At 43.9% G+C, this 27,349-nt stretch overlaps 1 protein-coding gene and 1 non-coding gene across 5 annotated transcripts in view; one reads left to right on the top strand and one right to left on the bottom strand.

Moving 5' to 3' along the window:
- Positions 1-27,349, top strand: part of LOC143298324 (tyrosine-protein phosphatase 10D-like) — a 120,351-nt gene that overhangs the window by 32,208 nt on the left and 60,794 nt on the right. For 3 of the 4 annotated variants that reach the window (XM_076611166.1, XM_076611165.1, XM_076611164.1), the window contains exons 3-14: positions 1,499-1,599; positions 2,595-2,766; positions 4,133-4,221; positions 7,797-7,974; positions 9,661-9,942; positions 12,197-12,466; positions 14,689-14,818; positions 16,990-17,117; positions 18,326-18,592; positions 22,821-22,971; positions 26,164-26,282; positions 26,446-26,546. In XM_076611166.1, the coding sequence (XP_076467281.1) occupies positions 1,499-1,599; positions 2,595-2,766; positions 4,133-4,221; positions 7,797-7,974; positions 9,661-9,942; positions 12,197-12,466; positions 14,689-14,818; positions 16,990-17,117; positions 18,326-18,592; positions 22,821-22,971; positions 26,164-26,282; positions 26,446-26,546 (1,988 nt within the window). The remainder of the gene's footprint in view (positions 1-1,498; positions 1,600-2,594; positions 2,767-4,132; positions 4,222-7,796; positions 7,975-9,660; positions 9,943-12,196; positions 12,467-14,688; positions 14,819-16,989; positions 17,118-18,325; positions 18,593-22,820; positions 22,972-26,163; positions 26,283-26,445; positions 26,547-27,349) is intronic. The other variant, XM_076611167.1, reaches the window with a different exon arrangement.
- Positions 12,605-12,676, bottom strand: Trnac-gca (transfer RNA cysteine (anticodon GCA)). The gene has a single exon. It is a non-coding gene; the product is annotated as a tRNA-Cys (tRNA).

Genomic DNA, 27,349 nt, shown 5'->3' with positions numbered 1-27,349 from the left:
CCTGCACAAAGTCCACGTCAGAGAATCCCCATTCAGGAGGCACAGCAGATGTCGACTCAACCCAGTGCATAACAGAGAGGCTGGAGAGCGGCCACCTGGCATGCCTCCCTCTTTTATTCATTGAGCGCTTCACACCTGACATGTGGGCATCTATCTCCCTTCGTACTGATGTGTCACCTTCATTACATAGCTGCCACTCTTGCTCAGCACTTTATATATATATATATATATATATAGATAGATAGATAGATAGATAGATAGATAGATAGATAGATATATGTATATAAAAGAAAAAGAATAAGTGGCACACACACACACACACACACACACACATATATATATATATATATATATATATATGTATGTATATGGAGAGAGAGAGAGAGTTTGATGATACTGGAATGATACAAAATTATAGGGGGGAGAGAGAGTGAGAACAAGAACAAGAACAAAAACTTTAATCTCCAGGCCTCTGGCCTCTAGAAAGAGGTAAAAAAACAACAACACAATATGGTGATCACACAACGACAACAAAATGTAAAATACAGAGAGAGAGAGTTTGATGATACTGGAATGATACAGAATTATAGGAGAGAGAGAGAGAGAGAGAGAGAGAGAGACACTTTGACACTTTGACATTTTTATTGTCATTACCTGTAAGGGTCTATTGACAAGGGGGTGACGGGGATTAATTCTTAAATCCTCTTAAATGCAAAGCAACATTCTGCTTAACAGCATTTCATCACCAAACAAACAAACAAACAAAATCTCTAAATATAACTCGAGAGAGAGAGAGAGAGAGAGAGAGAGAGAGAGAGAGAGAGAGAGATGATACTGGAATGATACAAAATTATAGGAGAGAGAGAGAGAGAGAGAGGTGTTTGATGATACTGGAATGATACAAAATTATAGGAGAGAGAGAGAGAGAGAGAGGGAGGTGTTTGATGATACTGGAATGATACAGAATTATAGGAGAGAGAGAGAGAAAGAGAGAGAGAGTTTGATGATACTGGAATGATACAAAATTATAGGAGAGAGAGAGAGAGAGAGAGAGAGAGAGAGAGTTTGATGATACTGGAATGATACAGAATTATAGGAGAGAGAGAGAGAGAGAGAGAGAGAGAGAGAGAGAGTTTGATGATCTGTCTATTTAGCTAGCTATTTAGTTATTTATTATGTATTCATGTATTTTTTTTAATCTAAAGTATTTACGTATATTGCTGAATCCGGTGCTGAAACAAATCAGAGCGCTTACAGTTACACACCATTCACATGCATGCACAGCTCAGATCCAGAGGGATGAGAGATGAAACTTAACAAACACACATGCATGCAAAAACCAGAGACACATTTTTACCAAGAAGAGGGAGGGGTGGGGGGGATGGGGGGTTTTGAGGGTGGGGGTGTGGGTATTTTTGAAACGAGGTAGGTTTTGAGGCCAGACTTTAAAGAGCTGATTGCAGATTATAAGACTGATGGTCGTGTTCTATGGTTCCAGTGCCGCTTCCCCCGGAGAATCTGGAAGTGCTGAACCGAACGTCCAGCTCCGTGCTGCTGACTTGGGAACATGGATACAACAGTTCTCAGGACCACTACATGGTGACCAGTTGTCTGCTTGCAGCTCTGCAGTGACCAGTCCATTACACACACACACACACACACACACACACACACACACACACACACACACAAGGAGAACCACTACATGGTGACCAGTTGTTTGCTTGCAGCTCTGCAGTGACCAGTCCATTACACACACACACACACACAAGGAGAACCACTACATGGTGACCAGTTGTGAGCTTGCAGTCCCACAGTGACCAGTCCATTACACACACACACACACACACACACACACACACACACAAGGAGGACCACTACATGGTGACCAGTTGTGAGCTTGCAGTCCCACAGTGACCAGTCCATTACACACACACGCACACACACACACACACACACTGTAAGTCTCTGTGCTGTCAGTAAACGATACAATTCACAGGAAGATGCGAAATACATTTACATGGCTTCTTTTTTTCCCCAACATTTTTTTTTATTCAGACAAAGGTTTACAGGTACAAAAATTTCTGTACCGTGTGCATTTGTACAGGGTAAAAGACATAATGATGTTCTGAATACTGACAAGTCCACAACAACATACTGTAAGCAGAACAGTACATATTCATTTACATATTTCCATGGTGACATTATACAGCTTTATCTTGTACTAAAGATATACGTACAAAGAGACCATTTTTGCACAGATTTGTTATGTTCTACATGGCTTCTTATCTGGATTATTTTATCACTTGTTGGTTGATGTCATCATGATGCCTCCATTTCCAGAAAAAAGAGAGAGAGACAGAGACAGAATGGATGAATGAATGAATCTTTATTTTCCAACAGAGGAGATATTAACTCAGTGTCCAACTTACATATCTGCCGTTGTTCTAAGAGACACACATATAAATGTTGTTATTCTCAGAGAGAGAGAAAAAGAGAAACTGACAAAAAGACAGAGACAGACAGACAGAGAGCAGTTGCAGATCAGATAACGGGGAAAAAACAAACAAACCCCAAACGGATCCCTTTCACAGGTGGAGTATCAGCTGGGCGGCAGTCTGCAGACGGTGGTGGCCAACTCATCAGATGACCCGCTGACCTTTAACCTGACCGACCTGATGCCGGGTCACAGCTACCTGCTGTCCATGAGGGCGGTGTCTCACGACAAGCACAGCAACAGCTCTGCACCGGTCACCGCTGTCACAGGTACTGCCTGCTGTGTGTGTGTGTGTGTGTGTGTGTGTGTGTGTGTGTGTAGAGGGCGGAGGTGGTGGAGGGGTTGGGCAGGGGGACATGGGCAGGGCCATGCCTCTCTTGCATGTGTAATACAGTACAGTACAATACAATACAGTGCAGTACAATACAATTTGTATTTGTATTTCTTTTTATCACAGCAGATTTCTCTGTGTGAAATTCGGGCTGCTGTCCCCAGGGAGAGGGCATCGCTACACTATAGCGCCACCCATCTAAAAATTTTTTTTCCTGCATGCAGTTTTATTTGTTTTTCCTATCGAAGTAGATTTTTCTACAGAATTTTGCCAGGAACAAACCTTTTGTTGTCGTGGGTTCTTTTATGTAAGCTAAGTGCATGCTGCACACGGGACCTCGATTTATCATCTCATCCGAATAACTAGCGTCTAGACCACCACTCAAGGTCTAGCGGAGGGGGAGAAAATATCAGCGGCTGAGCCATGATTCGAACCAGCGCGCTCAGATTCTCTCGCTTCCTAGGTGGATGCATTACCTCTAGGCCTTCACTCAACTCCAGTATAATACAATACAATACAATGCAGTACAGTACAGTACAGTGCAATGCAATACAATACATTGTACACAGTACAACCCAGTGCAGTGCGGTGCAGTGCCATACAGTACAATTCGTCTGGTAAAAAAAACAATTTTAAAAAGTCTCTGATAGAAAGTGCCACTAATTTTTGTGCTTTGTATGACATGTTTAAGATGTGTCTGTAGTAAAAAGTACTCTTTTGTACTAGCTTTTGTATTCAGTGAAGGAATGTTAAAGAAAGAAAAACAGTTTTGAAAAAATACGAAAATGGGTTAAAAAAAAATAGGAGGTTGGAGGACCCACAAGGAAACCAAACAAAAAACAAAAAAACCCCAATAGAATACAATGCAATACAATACAGTACAGTACAGTACAGTACAATACAATACAATACAATGCAAATGTATTATGAAGCAATGCAGGGCAATGCCAGGCAAAGCAGTACAATGAAAAATACAATGCAATGCAATGCAACACAGCGTTAGCGAAAAAACATCATGTAATTCAGTTTGCCCCCATAATCAGTAGCCATCTGAAGTGGTGGCCCAGTAGCAGCTTGCCGCCCCAAAAAGGAGCAAGTGCTCACAGGTTCGAATCCCAGACTGTCACTCCCACCCTGCACAAGACCTTGAGTGGTGCTCTGGGTGCTAGGATTTTGGATCTGATGATAAACTGAGGTCACACGTGCAGCACACAGAGAAACCTGTTGTGACAAAAAAGAGTAATACAACGCAATGCAGTAAAAAATACAATACAATATGAATATTGTGGTTGTGTTTTGTTCAGCTCCAGGTCGACCAGAGGACCTGACGGTGGAGGCGGTGAGCACGGACACCCTGAGAGCCGTGTGGGAACCTGGTAACAACAGTCTGCAGGTACAGTGCTCACACACAGCAGTCTGCAGGTACAGTGCTCACACACACTGCAGGTACAGTGCTCACACACACTGCAGGTACAGTGCTCACACACACTGCAGGTACAGTGCTCACACACAACAGTCTGCAGGTACAGTGCTCACACACAACAGTCTGCAGGTACAGTGCTCTCACACAACAGTCTGCAGGTACAGTGCTCACACACACTGCAGGTACAGTGCTCACACACAACAGTCTGCAGGTACAGTGCTCACACACACTGCAGGTACAGTGCTCACACACAACAGTCTGCAGGTACAGTGCTCACACACACTGCAGGTACAGTGCTCACACACACTGCAGGTACAGTGCTCACACACAACAGTCTGCAGGTACAGTGCTCACACACACTGCAGGTACAGTGCTCACACACACTGCAGGTACAGTGCTCACACACAACAGTCTGCAGGTACAGTGCTCACACACAACAGTCTGCAGGTACAGTGCTCACACACACTGCAGGTACAGTGCTCACACACACTGCAGGTACAGTGCTCAAACACAAGAGTCTGTAGGTACAGTGCTCACACACACTGCAGGTACAGTGCTCACACACACTGCAGGTACAGTGCTCAAACACAAGAGTCTGTAGGTACAGTGCTCACACACAACAGTCTGCAGGTACAGTGCTCACACACAACAGTCTGCAGGTACAGTGCTCACACACACTGCAGGTACAGTGCTCACACACACTGCAGGTACAGTGCTCAAACACAAGAGTCTGTAGGTACAGTGCTCACACACAACAGTCTGCAGGTACAGTGCTCACACACACTGCAGGTACAGTGCTCACACACAACAGTCTGTAGGTACAGTGCTCACACACAACAGTCTGCAGGTACAGTGCTCACACACACTGCAGGTACAGTGCTCACACACAACAGTCTGCAGGTACAGTGCTCACACACACTGCAGGTACAGTGCTCACACACAACAGTCTGCAGGTACAGTGCTCACACACACTGCAGGTACAGTGCTCACACAACAGTCTGCAGGTACAGTGCTCACGAGGCTCACTGCAGGTACAGTGCTCACACACAACAGACTGCAGGTACAGTGCTCACACACAACAGTCTACAGGTACAGTGCTCACACACAACAGTCTGCAGGTACAGTGCTCAAACACAACAGTCTGTAGGTACAGTGCTCACACAGGCCTGTTGCTTCAAGTTTCAAGTTTCAAGTTTTAATTATCCTTTCACTCCTATTGGAGTATGGAGGATTACTGCAAAATAATATTTTCATGCCCAGAACAAACATTTCCAAATACTCAACAATGTCACATTAAAGTTGAGAAAACACAAATGTCTTTTAACTCCAAAGGTATAGCTAGGCAACATTTGCAAATCTAATCATCTTATTTACCGCTAAAATAACTTTTTTGCCTCCTATTTCGTAACTGATCATTATTGGGACATTCCATTATAAAATGAAACTTATCCCCAATCACAGACATGTTACAAACCTTACAAAGCCGTAACTCTTGTGGTATGCCTTTGTGTCTCCATGTTTCTATTTCCAGCTTATGATTACTACTTTGAAATCTGAAGAAGATTTACCAAATCCACTTTTGAAATTTTGATAAAACAAACATTTACTACTCACCTCTAGAGCATGTCTTCATAGATTTTGAAAACTATCTCTCAAAGCAATGTTGACATTCTTGCAGAAAGATTCCCTCTCCAAGAAGAATTTAGTATCCCAAACAGTCATACCCTGCTTCTATTAAAATTTGTCTGATACAAATCATCCATTTTGAAGAATAAATACCATTTTGATATAAGTAAAGTAATATCAGATATATTTTCCCAGAATATTTTTCTGTGTTTGATATCACTAAGGTGGTCCAAAATCTCATTTTCACTAACACACTAATTGGATAAATACCAGTTTCTCCATAAACAATTTCTCCATACACACTTTACCACACCTTCCCTCTTTTCCCGTTGTTTTTTTTATATTTAAAATTTTTTTTTAATTATCATTACTACTACCTTTTTTTATATCATAATTATTATTTATTTATTTATTTATGTAAGCTTATCTATTATTTATTCACCTTTTTTTTCTTTCTTTTTTTTCTCAAGGCCTGACTAAGCGCGTTGGGTTACGCTGTTGGTCAGGCATCTGCTTGGCAGATGTGGTGTAGCGTATATGGATTTGTCCGAGCGCAGTGACGCCTCCTGAAACTGAAACTGAAACTCTGTCAGCAGGGTCCTTTTGCCTGCACTCTTGTTTCAGAAGCAGAATGGTTAAGACACTTGAGCTCATCTGCCAGTACAGTGTCCGTGAGGGTCTGGGCTCAAATCACCATCTTGCCCTTTCTCGGAAGTTTGACTGGAAATTCAAACTGAGCATCTAATTTGGATAAACCGAGGTCCCATGTCCCATGTTCAGCATGTACTTGGCACACTGAAAAATAACCCATGGCAACGAGAGTGGCAACACTTAGTGGAAGAAATCCTTTCTGACAGTTACTCATATAGCATACATGGTGTGGCTTTATAGATTTGTCTGTAAGCAGTGACGCAACCTCGAAAAAATTAAAAATGAACTGAAACTAAATCTGCTTGGCAGCTACTTGACCAGCAGCATAACCCAGTGCATTAGGCGGGCCTTGAGTGCATGCAGATATGTTGTTGTAGCGATCAGAGTGGATTTCTTTTACAGATATGTTGTTGTAGCGATCAGAGTGGATTTCTTTGACAGATATGTTGTTGTAGCGATCAGAGTGGATTTCTTTGACAGATATGTTGTTGTAGCGATCAGAGTGGATTTCTTTGACAGATATGTTGTTGTAGCGATTAGACAGATATGATGTTGTAGCGATTAGAGTGGATTTCTTTGACAGATATGTTGTTGTAGCGATCAGAGTGGATTTCTTTGACAGATATGTTGTTGTAGCAATCAGAGTGGATTTCTTTTAGAGATATGTTGTTGTAGCGATCAGAGTGGATTTCTTTGACAGATATGTTGGTATAGCGATCAGAGTGGATTTCTTTGACAGATATGTTGGTATAGCGATCAGAGTGGATTTCTTTGACAGATATGTTGTTGTAGTGATCAGAGTAGATTTCTTTGACAGATATGTTGTTGTAGCGATCAGAGTGGATTTCTTTGACAGATATGTTGTTGTAGCAATCAGAGTGGATTTCTTTGACAGATATGTTGTTATAGTGATCAGAGTGGATTTCTTTGACAGATATGTTGTTGTAGCGATCAGAGTGGATTTCTTTAACAGAAGGGTAGGCTCTTAAGGCCAGACCAGTGTGTTGGGTTTATGTGAAGGTCAGGCATATGCTATTTTCTAAAAATTAAAATACAACATCAAAACCATCAAATGTGGTGTTGTGTATATGGAATATTGTGCATGCTTTGACACCTCTTTGGATCTGAAATAGAAACTGTATACATGTTTGTGTGCAAATACACAAAAGAATAATGCACAAAACATAGGTATTTGTATGAAATGATGTCATGTCATGACTTCAAATCAGTGACATGTTTTGACACCTTGTTGCACTGTTTTCACCCAGGATTCCTTCGAGGTGTGGTACAGTATTGACGGGGAGACGACGCAGACCAACACGACTTGCACAGCCTCGCCCTGCGAGTTTGTCGTGGTCGGTGAGCCCGGCCAGCTCTACCTGGTCTATGTGTACGCTGTGCAGCAGTCGTTCCGCAGTGAGGCTGCCACCGTGCGCCACAACACAGGTGTTTGTTCGTGTCGCTGATGTGTACCGTGCTGTGATAGTTGACGATGTGTACCGTGCTTTATCAGTTGATGATGCATATCAGTTGTGATGCTGTGCTAGTTGTGATGCTGTGTGTTATCCTGTGCTTTAGCGTTCTTCATAGCGATAGTAAAGGAAGAGTGTTTATGGGATGTGTATTATCAAAGGCTTTAGCGTTCTGGGTTGTATCGAAGATGTCACTGTGCGTCTTTTGCACCCATATGGATTGTGCATTGTTCCAGGGAAGTGGAAACCTGAATCCTGTATCTGCTTTCCAGCTGCTTTGTCATGCTCCTTGCTTGGTGGGGGGAGTATTTCTCAGCAAGCAGTGTTGTGTGCATGAAGAGTTTTCACCAAAGCGTGAAAACCGAGCATGGTAGTGGTGTATGCTACAGCATGCATGCTTTTTTTCAGTACTCTGAAAGCAAACCCAAGGTGGAAACCGTATGTTGCGATTATAAAGTTGGGTATTTGTATTTGTATTTGTATTCCTTTTTATCACAACAGATTTCTCTGTGTGAAATTCGGGCTGCTCTCCCCAGGGAGAGCGCGTCGTCTACACTACAGCGCCACCCATTTTTTTGTATTTTTTCCTGCGTGCAGTTTTATTTGTTTTTCCTATCGAAGTGGATTTTTCTACAGAATTTTGTCAGGATCAACCCTTTTGTTGCCGTGGGTTCTTTTATGTGCGCTAAGTGCATGCTGCACACGGGACCTCGGTTTATCGTCTCATCCGAATGACTAGCATCCAGACCACCACTCAAGGTCTAGTGGAGGGGGAGAAAATATCGGCGGCTGAGCCGTGATTCGAACCAGCGCGCTCAGATTCTCTCGCTTCCTAGGCGGACGCGTTACCTCAAGGCCATCACCCCACGGGTTGTGGGGTTTAACAGGAGATGTCTTTCTCCCTGGTGTGAAGAATGGTGATCTTGTGCATTTGCGTAGGACAGTGTCTGCTGTTTTGAGAACCCAAAGCATGGGTGGATTTGAAAACAGGGTTCTGCCCCTCTCTCTCTCTTTATTCGATATTGTATTTGTTTACTTACTTACTTTGCTTGTTTATGTACGTGTGTATGTGTGTATGACTGTTTGTTTTTACTTACATCTGCTTTTTAAAACCTAAAATGAATTATAAAACATCGCTTTCTGGGGTTTTTTTTTGTTTTTTTTTTAAATTTTAGAAAATACTTTTATTTTCTTGTTTTTGTTATATTGTAATGTATTGGTCATATTTTGTGTTGTTTTATTTCACTTCATTTAGATATTTCTTTTCTTATTATTCTCATTCTTATTCTTATCATTATTGGTTTATTGATTTATTTATTTTCAATTTCTTGTACTATTTTATTATTATTATTATTAGTATTATTATCATTTTTATTACTATTAGTATTATTATTAATGTTATTACTATTATATTTTTTTTGGTTATTTTTGTAAAGAGATCCTGTATTTATTTTGTTTTGATTTGTTTGTTTGCTTCTTTCTTTCTTTCTGTTTTTTTGTGGGTTTGTTTGTTTGTTTGTTTCGTGATAGACCCTGTTGTGTATCTCGGCATGTATATTGCATGTTGGCGAGTAGTAAGGGTGCACGGTGTGTAACATACATGACTTGCTCCTGCCCACTGCCCCCATCCCCCCTGACCCCTGCACTTTGGCCTCTGTAGCCCCAGCGGCTCCGAGGAACCTGTCGGGCTTTGGTGAGGTTCGAGCCTTGCAGCTGTCGTGGGAGATCCCGCTGAAGGGCGTCTTTGAGTCTTTCCGCGTCAGCCTGACCAACGCCTTCAAGAACACGGAGACCTCGTATGCTGTGGGGAGGCAGGGAGACGACTCCGTCTACATGTACTCCGTGACAGACCTGGCCGGAGGTGTGAACTATTTGGTGCGCGTGTTCTCCGTCACCTCCACTGAAGAGAGCAAGGATTCGGTGACACAGCTTTATCATACTTGTGAGTTTTGTTGGGTTTTTTTGGTTTGTGTGTGTGTGTGTGTGTGTGTGTGTGTGTTTTAAAAATCTTTTTGCCAACATTTTTGTAGCAATATCTGTGCTTGAAATTTCCTTCTTTTTTTTTTTTTTTTACTTTCTGTCCATTGCATTGAAAGATACATTGAAATTTCATTATCGTCAATACAATGCACAATTTCAATACAGCAGGATAATATGAAGTGTCCTTTTTTTCATCTGTCTGTTGCATTGAAGGATACATTGAAACATCATCATCATTGTCAATACATTACACTGTATCAGAAAAGCAAGATAACACCACATAACACAACAAACAGTCCCAGTGCACCTCAATAAAAACTTGCAAACTGCAAGGGTTATTTTACGTTTTTTTTCTGTTGCTCACTTTGTGTTTTTTGGGTGTGGTTTTTTTTGTGCCTTTTCTTTCTGTGATCTCTTCCTTTTCTTGTTTTCTGCCATGTTGGTCCAGACACCTTCTGGAGTTGATGATCAATCATTCTTACTTTGTTGTATTGTTCTTTGTGCTTTGGACGTGAGGTTAAAATGACCTGATGATGAATGGCATGAATAATACCTCATGATGAATTTTTTTCATTTGGTTGACATGACCTGATGATAGACGGCATAAATGAGATGTTATGATAAATATTGTTGTTGGTTGGTGGGATCTGATGATAAATGGTACAAGTAAGACCTCGTGATAAATATTGTCGTTGGTTAACATAACTTGATGATGAACGGTACAAATAAGACATGATACATATTGTCGTTGGTTAACATGACCTGATGATAAATGCCACAAATAAGACATGATAAATATTGTCGTTGGTTAACATGACCTGATGATGAGTTGCGTAAATGTCGCGATTAGTATTGTCATTTGTTAACATAACCTGATGATAAATGACACAAATAAGACCTCTTAATAGATATTCTCATTGGTTAATATGACCCAGTAATAAATGGCACAGACAAGATCTCTTAACAGATATTGTCAGTGGTTAATATAAGACTTCTCAATAAGTATTACCATTTGGTTAACATGATCTGATGATAATGGACCTCATGATAGTCATTTGTATAGGATAATTAACCAAGGTTGTGAGTTCAGCATGCACTTAACAAACACAGAAGAACCCACAACAACATGGCACTTAGCACACATAAAAGAACACAAGGCAACTAAAAGGGTTGTCCATTGCAGAATTCTGCAGAAAAATCCACTTTATTAGTAGAGCCAGTACACTTCCAGACAAACAAACAAACAAACGAAGTCATGTCGTCTTCGAAAACAACCTACCTTCTACTAGTCAGCCAAATATCTGTGGAAAGCGGTTTTTAGACTTTTTGGATTTTGGAACACATCTCAACAAAATAAACCGTTAATGATTAGGAACTATGGCTTAATTAGGGAGGCTTACAACCTGTTATTGGTATAACTGAAGATTTTTTTTCATATTATGTTGAAGTCAATTTTGGTATTGGCCAAGTATTTCCAGAGAAAATGGCAATGTTAAAGTTTACCACAGACACACATACATACACACGCACACACATTTTTTTCATATTATGTTTAAGTCAATTTTGGTATTGGCCAAGTATTTCCAGAGAAAATGGCAATGTTAAAGTTTACCATGGACACACATACACACACACACACACACACACACACACACAACCGAACACCGGGTTATAACATAGACACATTGTTTACAGTCAAAAGTGATGGTGCTGCACTGGCAACACGCTGTCCCTGGAAAGAGTTGCCCGAATTTCACACAGAGAAATCTGTAGTGACAAGAAAGTATTACGATACAACACAATGCAATACCACACAATGCAGTACAGTGCAGTGCATTGCAATACAATACAGTACAGTACAATACAATTCTGTATAATGCAACACAGTGCAATGCAATGCAATGCCACACAATGCAGTGCAATGCCATACAATGCAATACAATACAGTACTGTATAATGCAACACAGTACAATGCCATGCAGTGCAGTGCAATGCAATACAATACAGTGCAATGCAATGCAATGCAATACTGTATAATGCAACACAGTACAATGCAGTGTAGTGCCACACAATACAGTGCAATACAATGCAACGCAGTATTGTAACAATACTGTACAATACAGTACAATACAGTACAATACAATACAATACAATAAGCAGTACATTACAATACAATACAATGCAATACAACACAATACAATATTGTCATTTGGCAGTGCCAGAACCAGTGAGCAGTCTATCAGGCCAAGCCCTGAACACGACGGCGATTCAGCTGTCCTGGCAGAACCCCGTCGACTCGGAATACACAGGGGTGGAGGTCAACCTGACAGATTCCAGCGGAACGACCTCGTCTTTCAGCCTGACGGCAGGGCACACAAACCTGACAGTGGGTGACCTTCACCCTGGTGCGGAGTATGCGGTGGTGGTGGTGGTGATGTCCAAGGTGCAGGTGGACAGTTCTCCTGTCAACGCTTCTGTGCGCACAAGTGAGTGGAGATCAGTTTCAGTGGCTCAAGGAGGCGTCACTGCGTTCAGACAAATCCATATACGCTACACCACATCTGCCAAGCAGATGCCTGACCAGCAGCGTAACCCAACGCGCTTAGTCAGGCCTTGAGAAAAAGAGGGGACACCCGGGTGCGAACCAGGGACCTCTCGATCTGCAGTTGAATGCTCTACCACTGAGCTATATCCCCAAGTGGAGAGAGAGTGAAGGGCGGAGGAGGATGAGGAATTTTGTTTGATGTCCTGTCACACATATTGGTGATTGAAGACATTTTGTTAGAGTGTTAATGTATACATTTGAGTATTATCATTTAGAAGAGGAGGAGAAGGGGGATGAATGGTGAGTTGGGGGAAACCGGGTAAATGGGGAGTGAATTTTTGAAACAAATATCTAGATATTTAAGAAGCTTGAAGCGTAATGAACAGAATGTAGTCAGTGCTTGGCTTATATCAGAGACTGACGTAAGCTTCCAGTTGAATCGACAGTGAAGTGACAGTTGTATTATCAATGGCTTTTCCCTCACAATGAGAATTCCTTTAGAGCATAATCTTTTGTGAAGGACCATGACTGTCAAACCAGAAGGCAAAATTTCACTGGCTCTTAGTACTGCAGCCTTGGGGCTAGTTGGCCTTTGGGGACCATCCTCAATGCTGACTGTCCTAAAACCCTCTTGGCCGAGAGAGTTTGGATGTAACTTGAGCCATGACTCCACTGTAATCAGACTCCAGCCCAGATAGTCATGACAGCAGTTGCCTCCTCTGCTGTTCTGGTTGTCTGACACAGAGAACAGGACAGTTACTTTCTTCCTCTGCGTTCATGGACTGCAGCCCCATAATTATGTTCTCTCACATCAGTGAGAAGGCTTTTATATATTCATGACTGTTTGTGCACTGTAATGTAGGAAGTTATTTTCTATTTTTTAAGGTTAAGCATGCTGGATATTCTTCTTATGCATTTATTGGCTGCAACTCCCACGTTCGCTTCTTTGAATGCGTGGACTTTTACGTGAGTGACCAGTTTTATCCTGCCATGTAGTCGGCCATTTTCAGGGTTAAGTGTGCAGGGTATGCTGATGTTTACAGAACCTGCTGAATGCTGATATGGATCATGGGAACTTTAACATGCGTGATTGGTCATCTGCACATGTACCTGCATGCTCTTCTTCTCCCGTGTTCACTCGTATGTATAGGAGTGGGCTTTTATGTGTCTGACTGTTTTTACCCCGCCAGGTAGGCAGCCATACTCTGCTTTCAGGGGTGTGCATGCTGGGTATGTTCTTGTTTCCGTAACCCACCGAACGCTGACATGGATTACAGGATCTTTAACATGCATACTTGATCTTCTGCTTGCGTATACACATGAAGGGGGTTCAGGCACTAGCAGGTCTGCACATATGTTGACATGGGAGATCAGAAAAATCTCCACCCTTTACACACCAGGCGATGTCACCGAGATTCGAATCCGGGACCCTCACATTGAAAGTCCAGCGCTTTAACCACTTGGCTATTGCGCCCCTCACATGCATGATATGTTGTCCAAGGAGATTGGAAGAAAACAATAACAAACAAAAAAACAAAAAAAAAAAACAAGCAATCACCAATCTTTAACCCATCAAGCGTACACCAAGTTGGAATCTGTCAGATAGGAAGTTCAACACCTTAACTACAAGGCTGCCGTGCCGACATACATTTACTTTGAAGGACAGCAGCAAAGAGAAAGAGTTACAGATTTATGTTCGCATGTTCCTCAGGTGCTTTGGGAGATGGGATAAAGTAGCGGATAAAGATGAAATAACATAAAAACAAACAAATAAATAGATAGATAGATAGTTTAAAAAAAGAAGGGGAAAAAAAAGAATGAAATTATAAAAAGGAAGAAAAAAAGAAGAAGAAAGAAGAACGAAGAACAGAATGGACTACATCTAACAACAGATTTTGTGTTGAGGTGCATGTCCATGCATACATGCACATTTGTGTTTGCTTGTATGCACATATCAGTCAGTCTGTCTGGTTTTGCATATGTATATATGTGCGTATGTGTGTGTGTGTGTGTGTGTGCATGCGCGCGCATGTGTGTGTGTGTGTGTGCATGGGTGCGTGCAAATGCGACCATGTTGTGTTTGCACAGAAACATTGTAAATGATGGAAAAACTGTTTAGCATCTGAACTTCAACCTGTTGCGGGTTGGTGATCCTGTCGACAGAGCCAGAAATCCCTCAGCTGGTGACGGTGGAGTCAGGGGAGGAAAGCCTGGGGGTGACGCTGTCAGGGGGAGCCGACCCCAACGGAATTTACGACACCATCAGGGCCGTACTGCAGGAGGACGGCACTCTGTAAGTACCTCGGGCAGCACTCTCTGATCATCGTTCTGGTGTAACAGCTTCGAAGCTACCCCGACGGGCGCAATAGCCGAGTGGTTAAAGCGTTGGACTGTCAGTCTGAGGGTCCCGGGTTCGAATCACGGTGACGGCGCCTGGTGGGTAAAGGGTGGAGATTTTTACGACCTCCCAGGTCAACATATGTGCAGACCTGCTAGTGCCTGAACCCCTTTCGTGTGTATATGCAAGCAGAAGATCAAATACGCACGTTAAAGATCCTGTAATCCATGTCAGCGTTCGGTGGGTTATGGAAACAAGAACATACCCAGCATGCACACCCCCGAAAACGGAGTATGGCTGCCTACATGGCGGGGTAAAAACGGTCATACACGCAAAAGCCCACTCGTGTGCATACGAGTGAACGCAGAAGAAGAAGAAGAAGCTACCCCGCCCCCACCCCCCCTGTGCCCCCTCCCCCAGACCCCCTACTTGATTTTACACCTGGGGTGATTAGTGGTGAGTCAAGATGGACTCCACTTAGTAGGAAATTACTCCGTTGTACGGGTTTAATCAAGCTAGTGAAAACGTAGAGGTTGTTCCTCTCCTCTCCGTTATAACTTTATGGAAGCAAATGAGAGGAAATCAGCTTTGATGGCCTGAATTTGTTTTACCTGGGCCAATTTTACCCTGCCCCCCCCCCCCCCTCCCCAACCCCCACACCACCCCCTCCCTCCCCAGGGTGTTTCCAGCTGGCCCCTGTATCCATTAAGTGGAGTGGGAGGGGGATGGGGGGTGGGGATAAGTCCATCGGGGGGTGGGGGAGGGTTCTGACTAGTAAAAGTTCACCCTGGGTGTCTTCTTCTTCGTTCATGGGCTGCAACTCCCACGTTCACTTGTATGTACACAAATGGGCTGCAACTCCCACGTACACTCATATGTACACAAGTGGGCTTTTACGTGAATGACCGTTTTTACCCCGCCATGTAGGCAACCATACTCCGTTTTCGGGGATGTGCATGCTGGGTATGTTCTTGTTTATATAACCCGCCGAACACTGACATGGATCACAGGATCTTTAACGTGCGTATTTGATCTTCTGCTTGCATACACACATGAAGGGGGTTCAGGCACAAGCAGGTCTGCACATATGTTGACCTGGGAGATCAGAAAACTCTCCACCCTTTACCCATCAGGCGCCGTTACTGAAATTTGAACCTGGGACCCTCAGATTGAAAGTCAAACACTTAACCACTCGGCTATTGCGCCCATCACCCTGAGGGTCATTCCAGGCTAGTATAGAAATAGATTCCAGGATTAATCTGGACTTGGCAGGTTTGACCCCTGGGTAAAAACTAACAGGGGTGCAAATAGGCTGTTACACTGATATGGTGACAGAAAACTTCAAAGACATGTTTTGCCAGGCTAACATTGTGTGAAAAGTGTTGGCGGTTTCACACAGGCTGACATTGTGTGAAAAGTGTTGATGGTTTCACACAGGCTAACATTGTGTGAAAAGTGTTGGCGGTTTCACATAGGCTGACATTGTGTGAAAAGTGTTGGCGGTTTCACACAGGCTGACATTGTGTGAAAAGTGTTGGTAGTTTCACACAGGCTGACAGGTGTGTGAAAAGTGTTGGTGGTTTCACATAGGCTGACAGGTGTGTGAAAAGTGTTGATGGTTTCACACAGGTTAACATTGTGTGAAAAGTGTTGGTAGTTTCACACAGGCTGACATTTTTTGAAAAGTGTTGGTTGTTTCACACAGGTTAACATTGTGTGAAAAGTGTTGGTGGTTTCACACAGGTTAACATTGTGTGAAAAGTGTTGATGGTTTCACACAGGTTAACATTGTGTGAAAAGTGTTGATGGTTTCACATAGGCTGACATTGTGTGAAAAGTGTTGGTGGTTTCACACAGGCTGACATTGTGTGAAAAGTGTTGGTGGTTTCACACAGGTTAACATTGTGTGAAAAGTGTTGGTGGTTTCACACAGACTGACAGGTGTGTGAAAAGTGTTGATAGTCTCACACAGGTTAACATTGTGTGAAAAGTGTTGGTGGTTTCACACAGACTGACAGGTGTGTGAAAAGTGTTGATAGTCTCACACAGGTTAACATTGTGTGAAAAGTGTTGGTGGTTTCACATAGGCTGACAGGTGTGTGAAAAGTGTCGATGGTTTCATGCAGGCTGACAGCCGACAGCGAGGGCAAGGTGGAGTTTCAGACCCTGACGCCCGGCACGCTGTACACGCTGGAGGCCTTTGCCCTGAGTGGGAACCAGACCAGCGAGTCCCTGCTGCAGCCACTCTTCACCAGTACGTGTGGCCCTTGTTCGGCTAATGTCTTGTCTTGTCTTGTCTTGTCTTAACTTTTGTCTTGTCTTGTCTTGTCTTGTATCAGACCAGCGAGTCCCTGCTGCAGCCACTCTTCACCAGTACGTGTGGCTCTTGTGTGGCTAATGTCTTGTCTTGTCTTGTCTTACGTCTTGGTATTGTCTTGTCTTGTATTGTATTGTATCAGACCAGCGAGTCCCTGCTGCAGCCACTCTTCAGCAGTGCGTGTGGCCCTTGTTCGGCTAATGTCTTGTCTTACGTTTTGTCTTGTCTTGTCTTGTCTCGTGTGGCCTTTGTTCGGCTAATTTCTTGTCTTGTCTTGTCTTGTCTTGTGTGTCTGTGTATGTGGAGGTGTGTGTGTGTGTGTGTGTGTGTGTGTGTGTGTGTGTGTGGAGGTGTGTGTGTGTGGGGGGGGGGTTGTGTGTCTGTATGTGGAGGTGTGTGTGTGTGTGTGTGTGTGTGTGTGTGTGTGTGGAGGTGTGCGTGTGTGTGTGTGTGGAGGTGTGTGTGTTGGGGGGGGGGGTTGTGTGTCTGTATGTGGAGGTGTGTGTGTGTGTGTGTGTGTGTGTGTGTGTGGAGGTGTGTGTGTGTGTGGAGGTGTGTGTGTGTGTGTGTGTGGAGGTTGTGTGTGTGTGTGTGCGTGTGTGTGTGTGGAGGTGTGTGCGTGTGTGTGGAGGTGTGTATGTGGGAAGTGGGGTGTGGTGGTGTGAGTGTGTGGGTATTGGTGGATGTGTGTGTGTGAGGGTGTTTAGGTGGGTATTTGCATATGTGAGTTTGTGTGTGTGCAAGGTGGTTGTGCTGGTGGTGGGGGTGGGGGAGTCAGGTGTTAAACTGGAAAAAAAAAAAAAAACGTATTGCCTGTGGCTTTGTATAACAGTGCAGTTGTGCAGTATACCAGGGGTGTACATGTTCCACCATGCAGTTTACATAGTTCAGGACAAAATCCATGACAGGTAGCTATCTGCAAATGTTATTTTACCTGTGCGCCTGTCCAGCTGTTGCATTTTGACCAGGTCAGCTATCCAATATATATATATTTATAATAGCTATTCTAAAAATTGTTCTTCAGTGCAGCGCCCTGGTAGCTCTTCACAGAGTGAAAAGAGAAGAAGAAGAAGAAGAAGCCATTCTCCTGCACACCCTAGCTGGTCCAGCAGCCCAGGTGTGCATGATTTACCTGTCTGTTCCAGAGCCCCGCCCTCCTCAGAACCTGACTGTGGAGGTGATCACCTCTGAAGAGCTGAACATCACCTGGGTGGCTCCGGATAGAGGGAGCGCTGACAATTACACCGTCACTGTCATAGCTTCCCATGGTGCGGAGGTGCCGGTTGTTCAGGTGGTCAGTGAGAGTTATTTCCCCTTCACGGGGGCACACCCCGGGGAGACCTACAACGTGACCGTCGTGGCCAACAAGGGGACGGAATTCAGTGTGGCCGTGATGGAACAAAACACCACATGTGAGTTGGTGTTTGGTGTGTGTGTGTGTGTGTGTGTGTGTGTGCTCGCGCTTCTTGGTAAACTTGGAAAAGGATTTGAAGATGAGAATGCTGTTGTCGGTCATTCATGTTTTTACTGCAAAAGTGTGTGTGTGTGTGTGTGTGTGTGTGTGTGTGTGTGTGCGTGTGTGTGTTTGTGTGTGTGTGTGTGTGTGTCTGTGTGCACGTGTTTGCACATGAAAGACTGAGTGTGTACCAACAGGTGTTTTAGAAGAGAGAGGACAAATATAACATTTCAGGAGATAAGAAATCAGTGCGAAAAGCATTGTACATTTTAAACGGTATGAAAGGTTTCTGTGTCCCTCGCAGTACATTCCTGCATTCCGTGTTGCTGAGAACTCCTGCACATGTCTTTGCACAACCCCCCCTCCCCCTCTGCACTGGTGTCACTCACTCTCTGCACATGCACTGCTTTTTGTTTTTGCAGCACCCTTGCCCCTGAAGCGCGTGTGGGTGTCGATGAAGGGAATCGATTTTGCCGTCATTTCGTGGGACACCCCCACAGGCTCCGTCTTTGATGGGTTTGCGTATGATTTTCCCTTCCTGAATAAGAGTTTGGAAGCGCTTCCAGCTTCGCCTCTGAACGTGCGATTCGAGGGTTTGGATCCGGAAGGGAACTATTCTGTGAGGCTGTACGTCTTCAGTCGTCATGTGGACGGGAGGGTGTTGTACAGCGAGCCCACCACCTTCAATTTCTCCACATGTGTGTGCTGCTGGATACGCTGCTCTTGGGTTTTTTTTTCTCGTTTTTCTTGTCTGGTGTTGGAGAATGGTGTTTCTTTCTAGTTTAGAAACTAATTTTTTTTTTCTTTGGGAGTTTCAGGTCTGTTGTGTAATTGTTTTGTGTTATTCCTCCTCCACCCCCACCCCCCACCCCCCACCAACCTCCCCCTCTTTTTATAGTCAATTTATTTAAATAATCAATAATTAGGTGTTATGTTTTCTCCTTTTGAATGGACTTCATGTAACCATTTAAAAACAGCTGCTTTCGCTGTTATGAAAGAATTATGAGGCTAGGACTGTAGGAGAGTAATTGATTCCCCCTTTTTTTTTAGGAAGTATCTGGGTTTGTTCCAGTGTACCTTTTATTTAGCTGTGTGCTAGCTGAATCGGTAGCATAAGCAGCATTGACTTGAAGTTGTGCACCTTGTGTACAGAGAGAGTTACCACTCTTTGTTGTTTGTTACTTTTGCTGTTAGTTACAGGTGGTATTTGTGACTGAGTCAGTGTTTATTGCAACTTCTTCAGTGTGCTGTTGTTTGCTAGGCACTGAGAAGTTTCCACATGGAAGTAATCAGTTTTGCACAGCTGAAAAGTGGAAGTAATTGATTTGATCCTTGAAGGCTCAGCAGACTTGAGAAAAAAAACACTAAACAAGTTGAAAAGGGAGAAAAGACAGTGATACATGGGAGATACAACTCTTAACTCACTCCGGACAATAGAACGCTATAGCGTTCCTCACGTAAGGTAGCGTTCCTGAACGACGGAATGCTATAGCGGTTTCGACAATTAAATTTTTTTCCACGTTTTCCTCATGGGGTAGCATAACAATCGCAGCTACACCAGGCATTGCGAATGTGTCAAGAATCAAATGGAAAGTTTCTTCATGAGATTCTGTAACAACACACTCCACATTGAGCCAGTGAGTTAAGACCCCACACGACAAGCTAATCTGAATACATATCGAAAATGGCGTTGCAGGTGATACAAGTGGAAATTTTTGGAGCAAACTAGATCACGACAGCAGCTTTCACCGCTGCTGAAGTGGTTGAAATGCTTCAAACTGAAGGTTTCGACATCGACGAGGATGATGAAGACGTTGAATAAAGTATCCGCAGTGAAGAAAGCTACCAGCAAGTAGGTACTGATAGTGACTCAGCATCTGAGAGCAGTGTAGAGGGATGGGGGTGGGCATTCACACAACGTGAGGAGAGTGGTCAGTTGGTCAAGTACAGTGAGTTTCATTCAGTTACTTTTTGTTTTGTATTTTTTGTGATTTTTTTTTTCCAAACCCTAACAAATGGGTCGTCTGTTGGGAAAGGCAAGGGAGAGAACTTGTCGTCCGGAGTGAGTTAAGCACAGTCTGTTGCAAGCTCATTATTGCATCAGAGTTGACTGTATCTGTATTTCTGGATATTCTTTACAGCTTTTTATTTCAGGTGGGTTTTTTCCCCCCTCTCTCCTGTGGTGAAGGTCTTACTGATGTTTTGTGAGAAATGGGTATGTTTGTGTGGGAATAATTTGTTTTTCACTTTTGGTTGTTGAGGGTCTTTTTTTTTTTTCTTTTTTTTTGTGTTAAATTCTTTTTTAAATTCCTGTAATGAATCATTTTCAGTTGATGAGGTGCTGAATGCTTGTTTCGTGGATTTTAGGTTTGTCGGTTCCCATGCTTGGTCCTGGTTCTTACTCCTGGGTTTGGTGTGTTTTTTTGTGGTTTATGTTTACTCTGTGTACCTCTGTATTGAACAAAAAAAAAGGAAATATGTTCAGTGGCTGTAATTTCCCCCTCTTTTGCAGGTAACTTGGTTTGTTTTATTGTTCAATATGTTTTCTTGTCGCACCTTCAAAAAAAAAAAAAAAAAGTTTTATGCTGTCTGTGTTAAAATTATGATATACCTGTCATTTAAATTTGTTGTTTACAGAGAACTAGAATCTGCACATGTATGTATTGAGGGACTGCCATGGGGAGTGTGTGTGCTTGTGTGTTGGAGTGAGAGAGCAAGAGAGAGGGGAGGGGGAGAGAGAGAGAGAGAGGGAGAGAGGGGGGGGGGATGGAGGGAAAGAGAGAGGGAGGTGAGGGAGAGAGAGAGAGAGAGAGGGGGCAGAGGGGGAGGGAGAGAGGGAGGGGTGTGGGTATGGGGACAAGTGCTTAAGAAAAATGAGAGGGACATATATATTCTTATGTGTGTCCCACTCTTGCATGCGATTACAAGAATATGTGTGTTAGAGAGAGAGGAGGCCAGTGAGGGTGGAGAATAGAAGTGGGGGAAAGAACGTGGGTGGGGGAAGAGTGAGGAATAGGCTGGCCGGAAGAAACTGAGGTTACATGTGGATCACTGCATGCATGCGTGCAAGTGTGTTCGGACGCACGAGATTGTTGAAGTTGTTGCTTGTTGTGCCAGCATTCGTTGATGACGGGCTTCAACTCTGCTGCTTGATTTGCCATGATGTTTGTTGGCCTGTAGTCGCTGATATATGTGGCATGGAAGAGATGTGTGTGAGTAAGCGGCTTGGGAGTGTGTCTGTTGGTGTACCACAGACACGGATTGCTGTCTATGTATCTGGTGCATATGGACTGCTGTCTATGTATCTGGTGCATATGGACCCCATGTTTATAACTCAACTTGGGTTCTTTTGGTGTGTTTTTATTTTATTTTATCTTATTGGGGCATGGTGAATATGGATATTTGTATATATATATGTGTATGCAAAATTACTGCTATGAAATATGGATATTGTGTGTGTCTGTGCGTGTGCGTGCATGCGTGCAAATGCTTATGTGTTGTGTGCCTCTGTCTGTATATATACCCAACATTATTTTTGAAGTGATCATTTCAGAGATATGTGGATTTAACAGTTTGGAAAGCAAGTTTTTGTTGTTGACTAAATACCATCAGGTACATGTTTTAAGTTTACATAGTCAGATGTCAAGATTTGTTTTGTTTTTTTCCAAATTGAAGTCATTGAAGTCTAACTTCATCCACACATGATGTGACAAATATAGTTTTAGATATCATAGTTGGTGATTTTTTTGATTACCTCTGGTGATTGTAGTGGGAGACTTTTAAACTGAAACTTTTATCTGAAGATGATTAGATACTGAAATGCAAAATGATATAAGTGATGCTTTAAATAAAACCATGTTATTAATCATTGTAAATTATTTGCCTTCTACATTTGTGTGAAACTGTTTTATCAAGTATAAGCAAGATAAAATCATTTATTTAGGTATCAGAAATTGGAGGACAGAAATAATTTTCCTTCTCTGAAAATAGCTTTAAAACCCAGTATACATGCAGTGGATTTCTGATCCAGGTTGATTCATTCACTGCTGTTCCTGTAGTATGAAATCTTCCTTCTCGGAAATAAGCCCCAGATATACATGCAATGAATTTCTGATCCAGGTCGATTGATTCGCTGCTTTTACTGCATTAGATTTCAGTGTGTTTTCTGTCATACAATGTTCCAGACCCAGAGTCGGTGGCTGCGCTGCAGAAGGTGAACGCCACGTCCGACTCCATCACAGTGAACTGGACAGCGCCTGTGTCTGGCAGATTCCGTATGTTCCAGCTGGGAATTAACCCTCAGGACTCGCCCAACTCCGTTTTGTTTGTTAATGCGTAAGTGAAACTGACAGGTGCTATAGCTGATTGGTTAAAGCGTTGGACTTTCAGTCTGTGGGTCCAGGGTTCGAGTCTCATTAACGGCGTCTGGTGGGTAAAAGGTGGAGAGTTTTCCGATCTCTCAGGTCAACATATGTGCAGACCTGCTAGTGTCTGAACCCCCTTCATGTGTATACGGAAGCAGAAGATCAGATGTGCATGTTAAAGATCCTTTAATCCATGTCAGCATTTGGTGGGTTATGGAAACAAGAACATACCCAGCATGCACACCCCCTAAAATGGAGTATGGCTGCCAACATGGTGGGGTAAATAAACAAAATGTTCTAACATGTAGAATGTTACATGTCTGAGTGTGTATACGTGCCTGACTTTAAACCTGACTGAATGACACAGGAAACGAATGATGAGCACCCAATGGCAGCTGTCAGTCGGCTTTACCCAGGTAGGCAGCCTGTTGCGTAAATGACCCCGTGTTTGCACAGCACTTTGGGCTCAGTCTCCGACAAGGATAGGTGCTATATAAGTATCCATATCATCATCATTCAGGTACTGTGACCTTGTTTGAAGGGGCGTGGAGGAGGGAGGTGTGTCTTGCATTTCTTGGTGATGGTGGTGTTGATTGGATTGTACCACAGCTACAAGAATCGTGTCTCATACACCCTTACATATTTTCCTTTTGTGTTATCATATCATTTCAAAACACGGCTTGTTTCTTCGATGATGGTTGCTTCTGTAATCATGCAGTTACCAGCCTCTCCAGTCATTTCTGATTTATATGTGAAGCAATTAGAAAAAGAAAAAAAAGTTCTTTGGTCCATTTCTCATTGTCCTGGAATTAGTTTCAGATAGGTAATGGATGATGCATTCAGAAAGCAACATGAATGTGAAAGACACCAGTCCACTGAGTCATTGAACTTACTGTATGTCTATACATCAAATTAAGACAAGTAAAAACTGATGTCTGTGGACATGTTATTGGATGAAGGGACCACTGAACTCACAGTCTGACACAAACTGAGACGCACTGATCAGTGTTTGAGTTGCAAGCTGCTGTGAAGGTGTGTATGCATTGCTAGCCACAGTGAAGGTGTGTATGCACTGCAAGCCGCAGTGAAGGTGTGTATGCATTGCAAGCCGCAGTGAAGGTGTGTATGCATTGCTAGCCACAGTGAAGGTGTGAATACATTGCAAGCTGCTGTGAAGGTGTGTATGCATTGCAAGCCGCAGTGAAGGTGTGTATGCATTGCTAGCCACAGTGAAGGTGTGTATGCATTGCAAGCCGCAGTGAAGGTGTGTATACATTGCTAGCCGCAGTGAAGGTGTGTATGCATTGCTAGCCGCAGTGAAGGTGTGTATGCATTGCAAGCCGCAGTGAAGGTGTGTATGCATTGCAAGCCGCAGTGAAGGTGTGTATGCATTGCAAGCCGCAGTGAAGGTGTGTATGCATTGCAAGCCGCAGTGAAGGTGTGTATGCATTGCAAGCCGCAGTGAAGGTGTGTATACATTGCAGGCCGCAGTGAAGGTGTGTATGCATTGCAAGCCGCTGTGAAGGTGTGTATGCATTGCAGGCTGCAGTGAAGGTGTGTATGCATTGCAAGCCGCTGTGAAGGTGTGTATGCATTGCAGGCCGCAGTGAAGGTGTGTATACATTGCAGGCTGCAGTGAAGGTGTGTATACATTGCAAGCCGCAGTGAAGGTGTGTATGCATTGCAGGCCGCAGTGAAGGTGTGTATGCATTGCAAGCCACAGTGAAGGTGTGTATGCATTGCAAGCCGCAGTGAAGGTTTGTATGCATTGCAAGCCGCAGTGAAGGTGTGAATACATTGCAAGCTGCTGTGAAGGTGTGTATGCATTGCAGGCCGCAGTGAAGGTGTGTATACATTGCAGGCCACAGTGAAGGTGTATACATTGCAAGCCGCAGTGAAGGTGTGTATACATTGCAAGCCGCAGTGAAGGTGTGTATGCATTGCAAGCCGCAGTGAAGGTGTGTATACATTGCAAGCCGCAGTGAAGGTGTGTATGCATTGCAAGCCGCAGTGAAGGTGTGTATGCATTGCAAGCCGCAGTGAAGGTGTGTATACATTGCAGGCCGCAGTGAAGGTGTGTATGCATTGCAAGCCGCAGTGAAGGTGTGTATGCATTGAAGGCTGCAGTGAAGGTGTGTATGCATTGCAAGCCGCAGTGAAGGTGTGTATGCATTGCTAGCCGCAGTGAAGGTGTGTATGCATTGCAAGCCGCAGTGAAGGTGTGTATACATTGCAAGCCGCAGTGAAGGTGTGTATACATTGCAGGCTGTAGTGAAGGCGTGTATGCATTGCAAGCCGCAGTGAAGGTGTGTATACATTGCAAGCCGCAGTGAAGGTGTGTATGCATTGCAAGCCGCATTGAAGGTTTGTATGCATTGCAAGCCGCAGTGAAGGTGTGTATACATTGCAAGCCGCAGTGAAGGTGTGTATGCATTGCAAGCCGCAGTGAAGGTGTGTATACATTGCTAGCCGCAGTGAAGGTGTATGCATTGCAAGCCGCAGTGAAGGTACATTGCAGGCCGCAGTGAAGGTGTATGCATTGCAGGCATTTGTGGCCTTGGGCTTTGGCAAACAATCTTTGTACAATACGATACAATACAGTGCAATGCAATGCAGTGCAATGCAGTACATTGCAGTGAAATTCAGTGCAATACATTGCAGTGCAGTGTAGTGCAGTACAGTACAACACAACCCTACTCAACCCAACCCATTACAATGCAATGCAGTGCAGTCCAGTGCAGTATATTGCAATACAATACAGCATAGTGCAACCCAACCCAACCCAACCGAACTCAACCCAACCCAACCCAACCATTATTCTCACTGGAAATTGTGTGTGCATCCAAAGGGTAGTCACTCACACAACCCACACTCCCCCTTCCCCCCCCCAACCTCTCCAGCCCACAGTCATGTCCACCACATGAAAAAGGTTGAACTAAACAGTCAGAGTGTGTGCATATTTAATGAACAGACAGACCATGCTGCTGGAGTCATATGACAGTAGTCCAGCTTAACATGAAGAAGCATCAGTCTGACATTTGCTCTGTGTGTGTAAGCATATTTGTGAACATACTGATCATGCTGTTGGAGTCCGAGGATAGTTGTTCAGCTGAACATGGAAGCCTCAGTACCATGTGTGGTGTGTGTGTGTATGGCGGGGCAGGTCTTCAATGGACCACACGTTTGACCAACTGAGGGCTGGGAGGAACTACACTGTGGCCATCAGGACGGTCGTGGCACGCAACGTGTTTGGGGTTCCAGTTCGACTCCGGGCCGTCACTAGTGAGTAGAAGGCTTTGTTCTGTGTCCGAGATTGTTGTGTGTGGGTGTGGGTTGGGAAGGGTTGTGTATGGCTGTGTGTGTGTGTGTGTGGGTTTTGGTGTGTATTTGAGTTGAACCTTTAACCTCAGCAACAGGGGTGGCTGACATTGTGTGCCCTTTCCAGAGCCGCTGCCAGTGGAGGGACTGAGGGTGGAGACGCTGGGTGCTGACAGTCTGAACGTCAGCTGGGCAGTCAGCAACAACAGCAGACAGGATCGCTTCACTGTGAGTGTGTGTTGGACTGTGTGTGTGTGGGGGGGGGGGGGGGGGGAAGGTGTGTGAGGGGGTGTGTGTGTGGGAGGGTGTGTGTGTGTGGGGGGGGGGGGGGGTAGCTCTGTGTGTGTGTGTTTGGGGGGTGGGGTAGCTCTGTGTGTGTGTGTGTGTGGGTGGGTGGGTAGCTCTGTGTTTGTGTGTGTGTGTGTGGGGGGGGGGGGGTAGCTGTGTGTGTGGGTGTGCCTGTATGTGTGGGTGTGCATGTGTGTGTATGAGTGTGTGCATGTGTGTGTGTATGTGTGCACAAACACACATTGACTTGTGTACGTGAATGCGCTTGCATGCATAGACCTATGGCTTTATAGTTTTATACTGAAGAGTTCTTGTGGTAGCATACACGCATATAGATTATGTGGATGTGCGTGCGTGCTTGCATGCATGCAGCGCGTGCAAATGTGTGCTTATGTACTTTCCTGGCCTTTGGTGCATTGACAGTACCTGTCCCATTGCTGCAGAAGAAAGCTTCACTTGTTAATTGTGTGTGTGTGTGTGTGTGTGTGCATGCGTGTGTGTGTGTGTGTCGCATTTCGGTGAGTGTATGTAACATTGATGTTATGTGTTACGTAAATAAAAGTGTGTTGTAAAGCACCCAGAGCAGATTTCTGGATAGTGTGCTATATAAAGTATCCATTATTATTATTATGGCCACGTTCGCCGCATGGAAGATGGTCGCATCCCAAAAGACATCCTTTATGGAGAGCTCGCCATGGGGCAGAGAAGCATCGGCCGCCCACAGCTGAGATACAAAGACGTTT

This window comes from Babylonia areolata, chromosome 23 (assembly GCF_041734735.1).
Source record: "Babylonia areolata isolate BAREFJ2019XMU chromosome 23, ASM4173473v1, whole genome shotgun sequence".
NCBI lineage: Eukaryota > Metazoa > Mollusca > Gastropoda > Neogastropoda > Buccinidae > Babylonia > Babylonia areolata.
The sequence above is the reverse complement of the archived record's forward strand: the minus strand, read 5'-3'. Positions and strand labels throughout refer to the sequence as shown.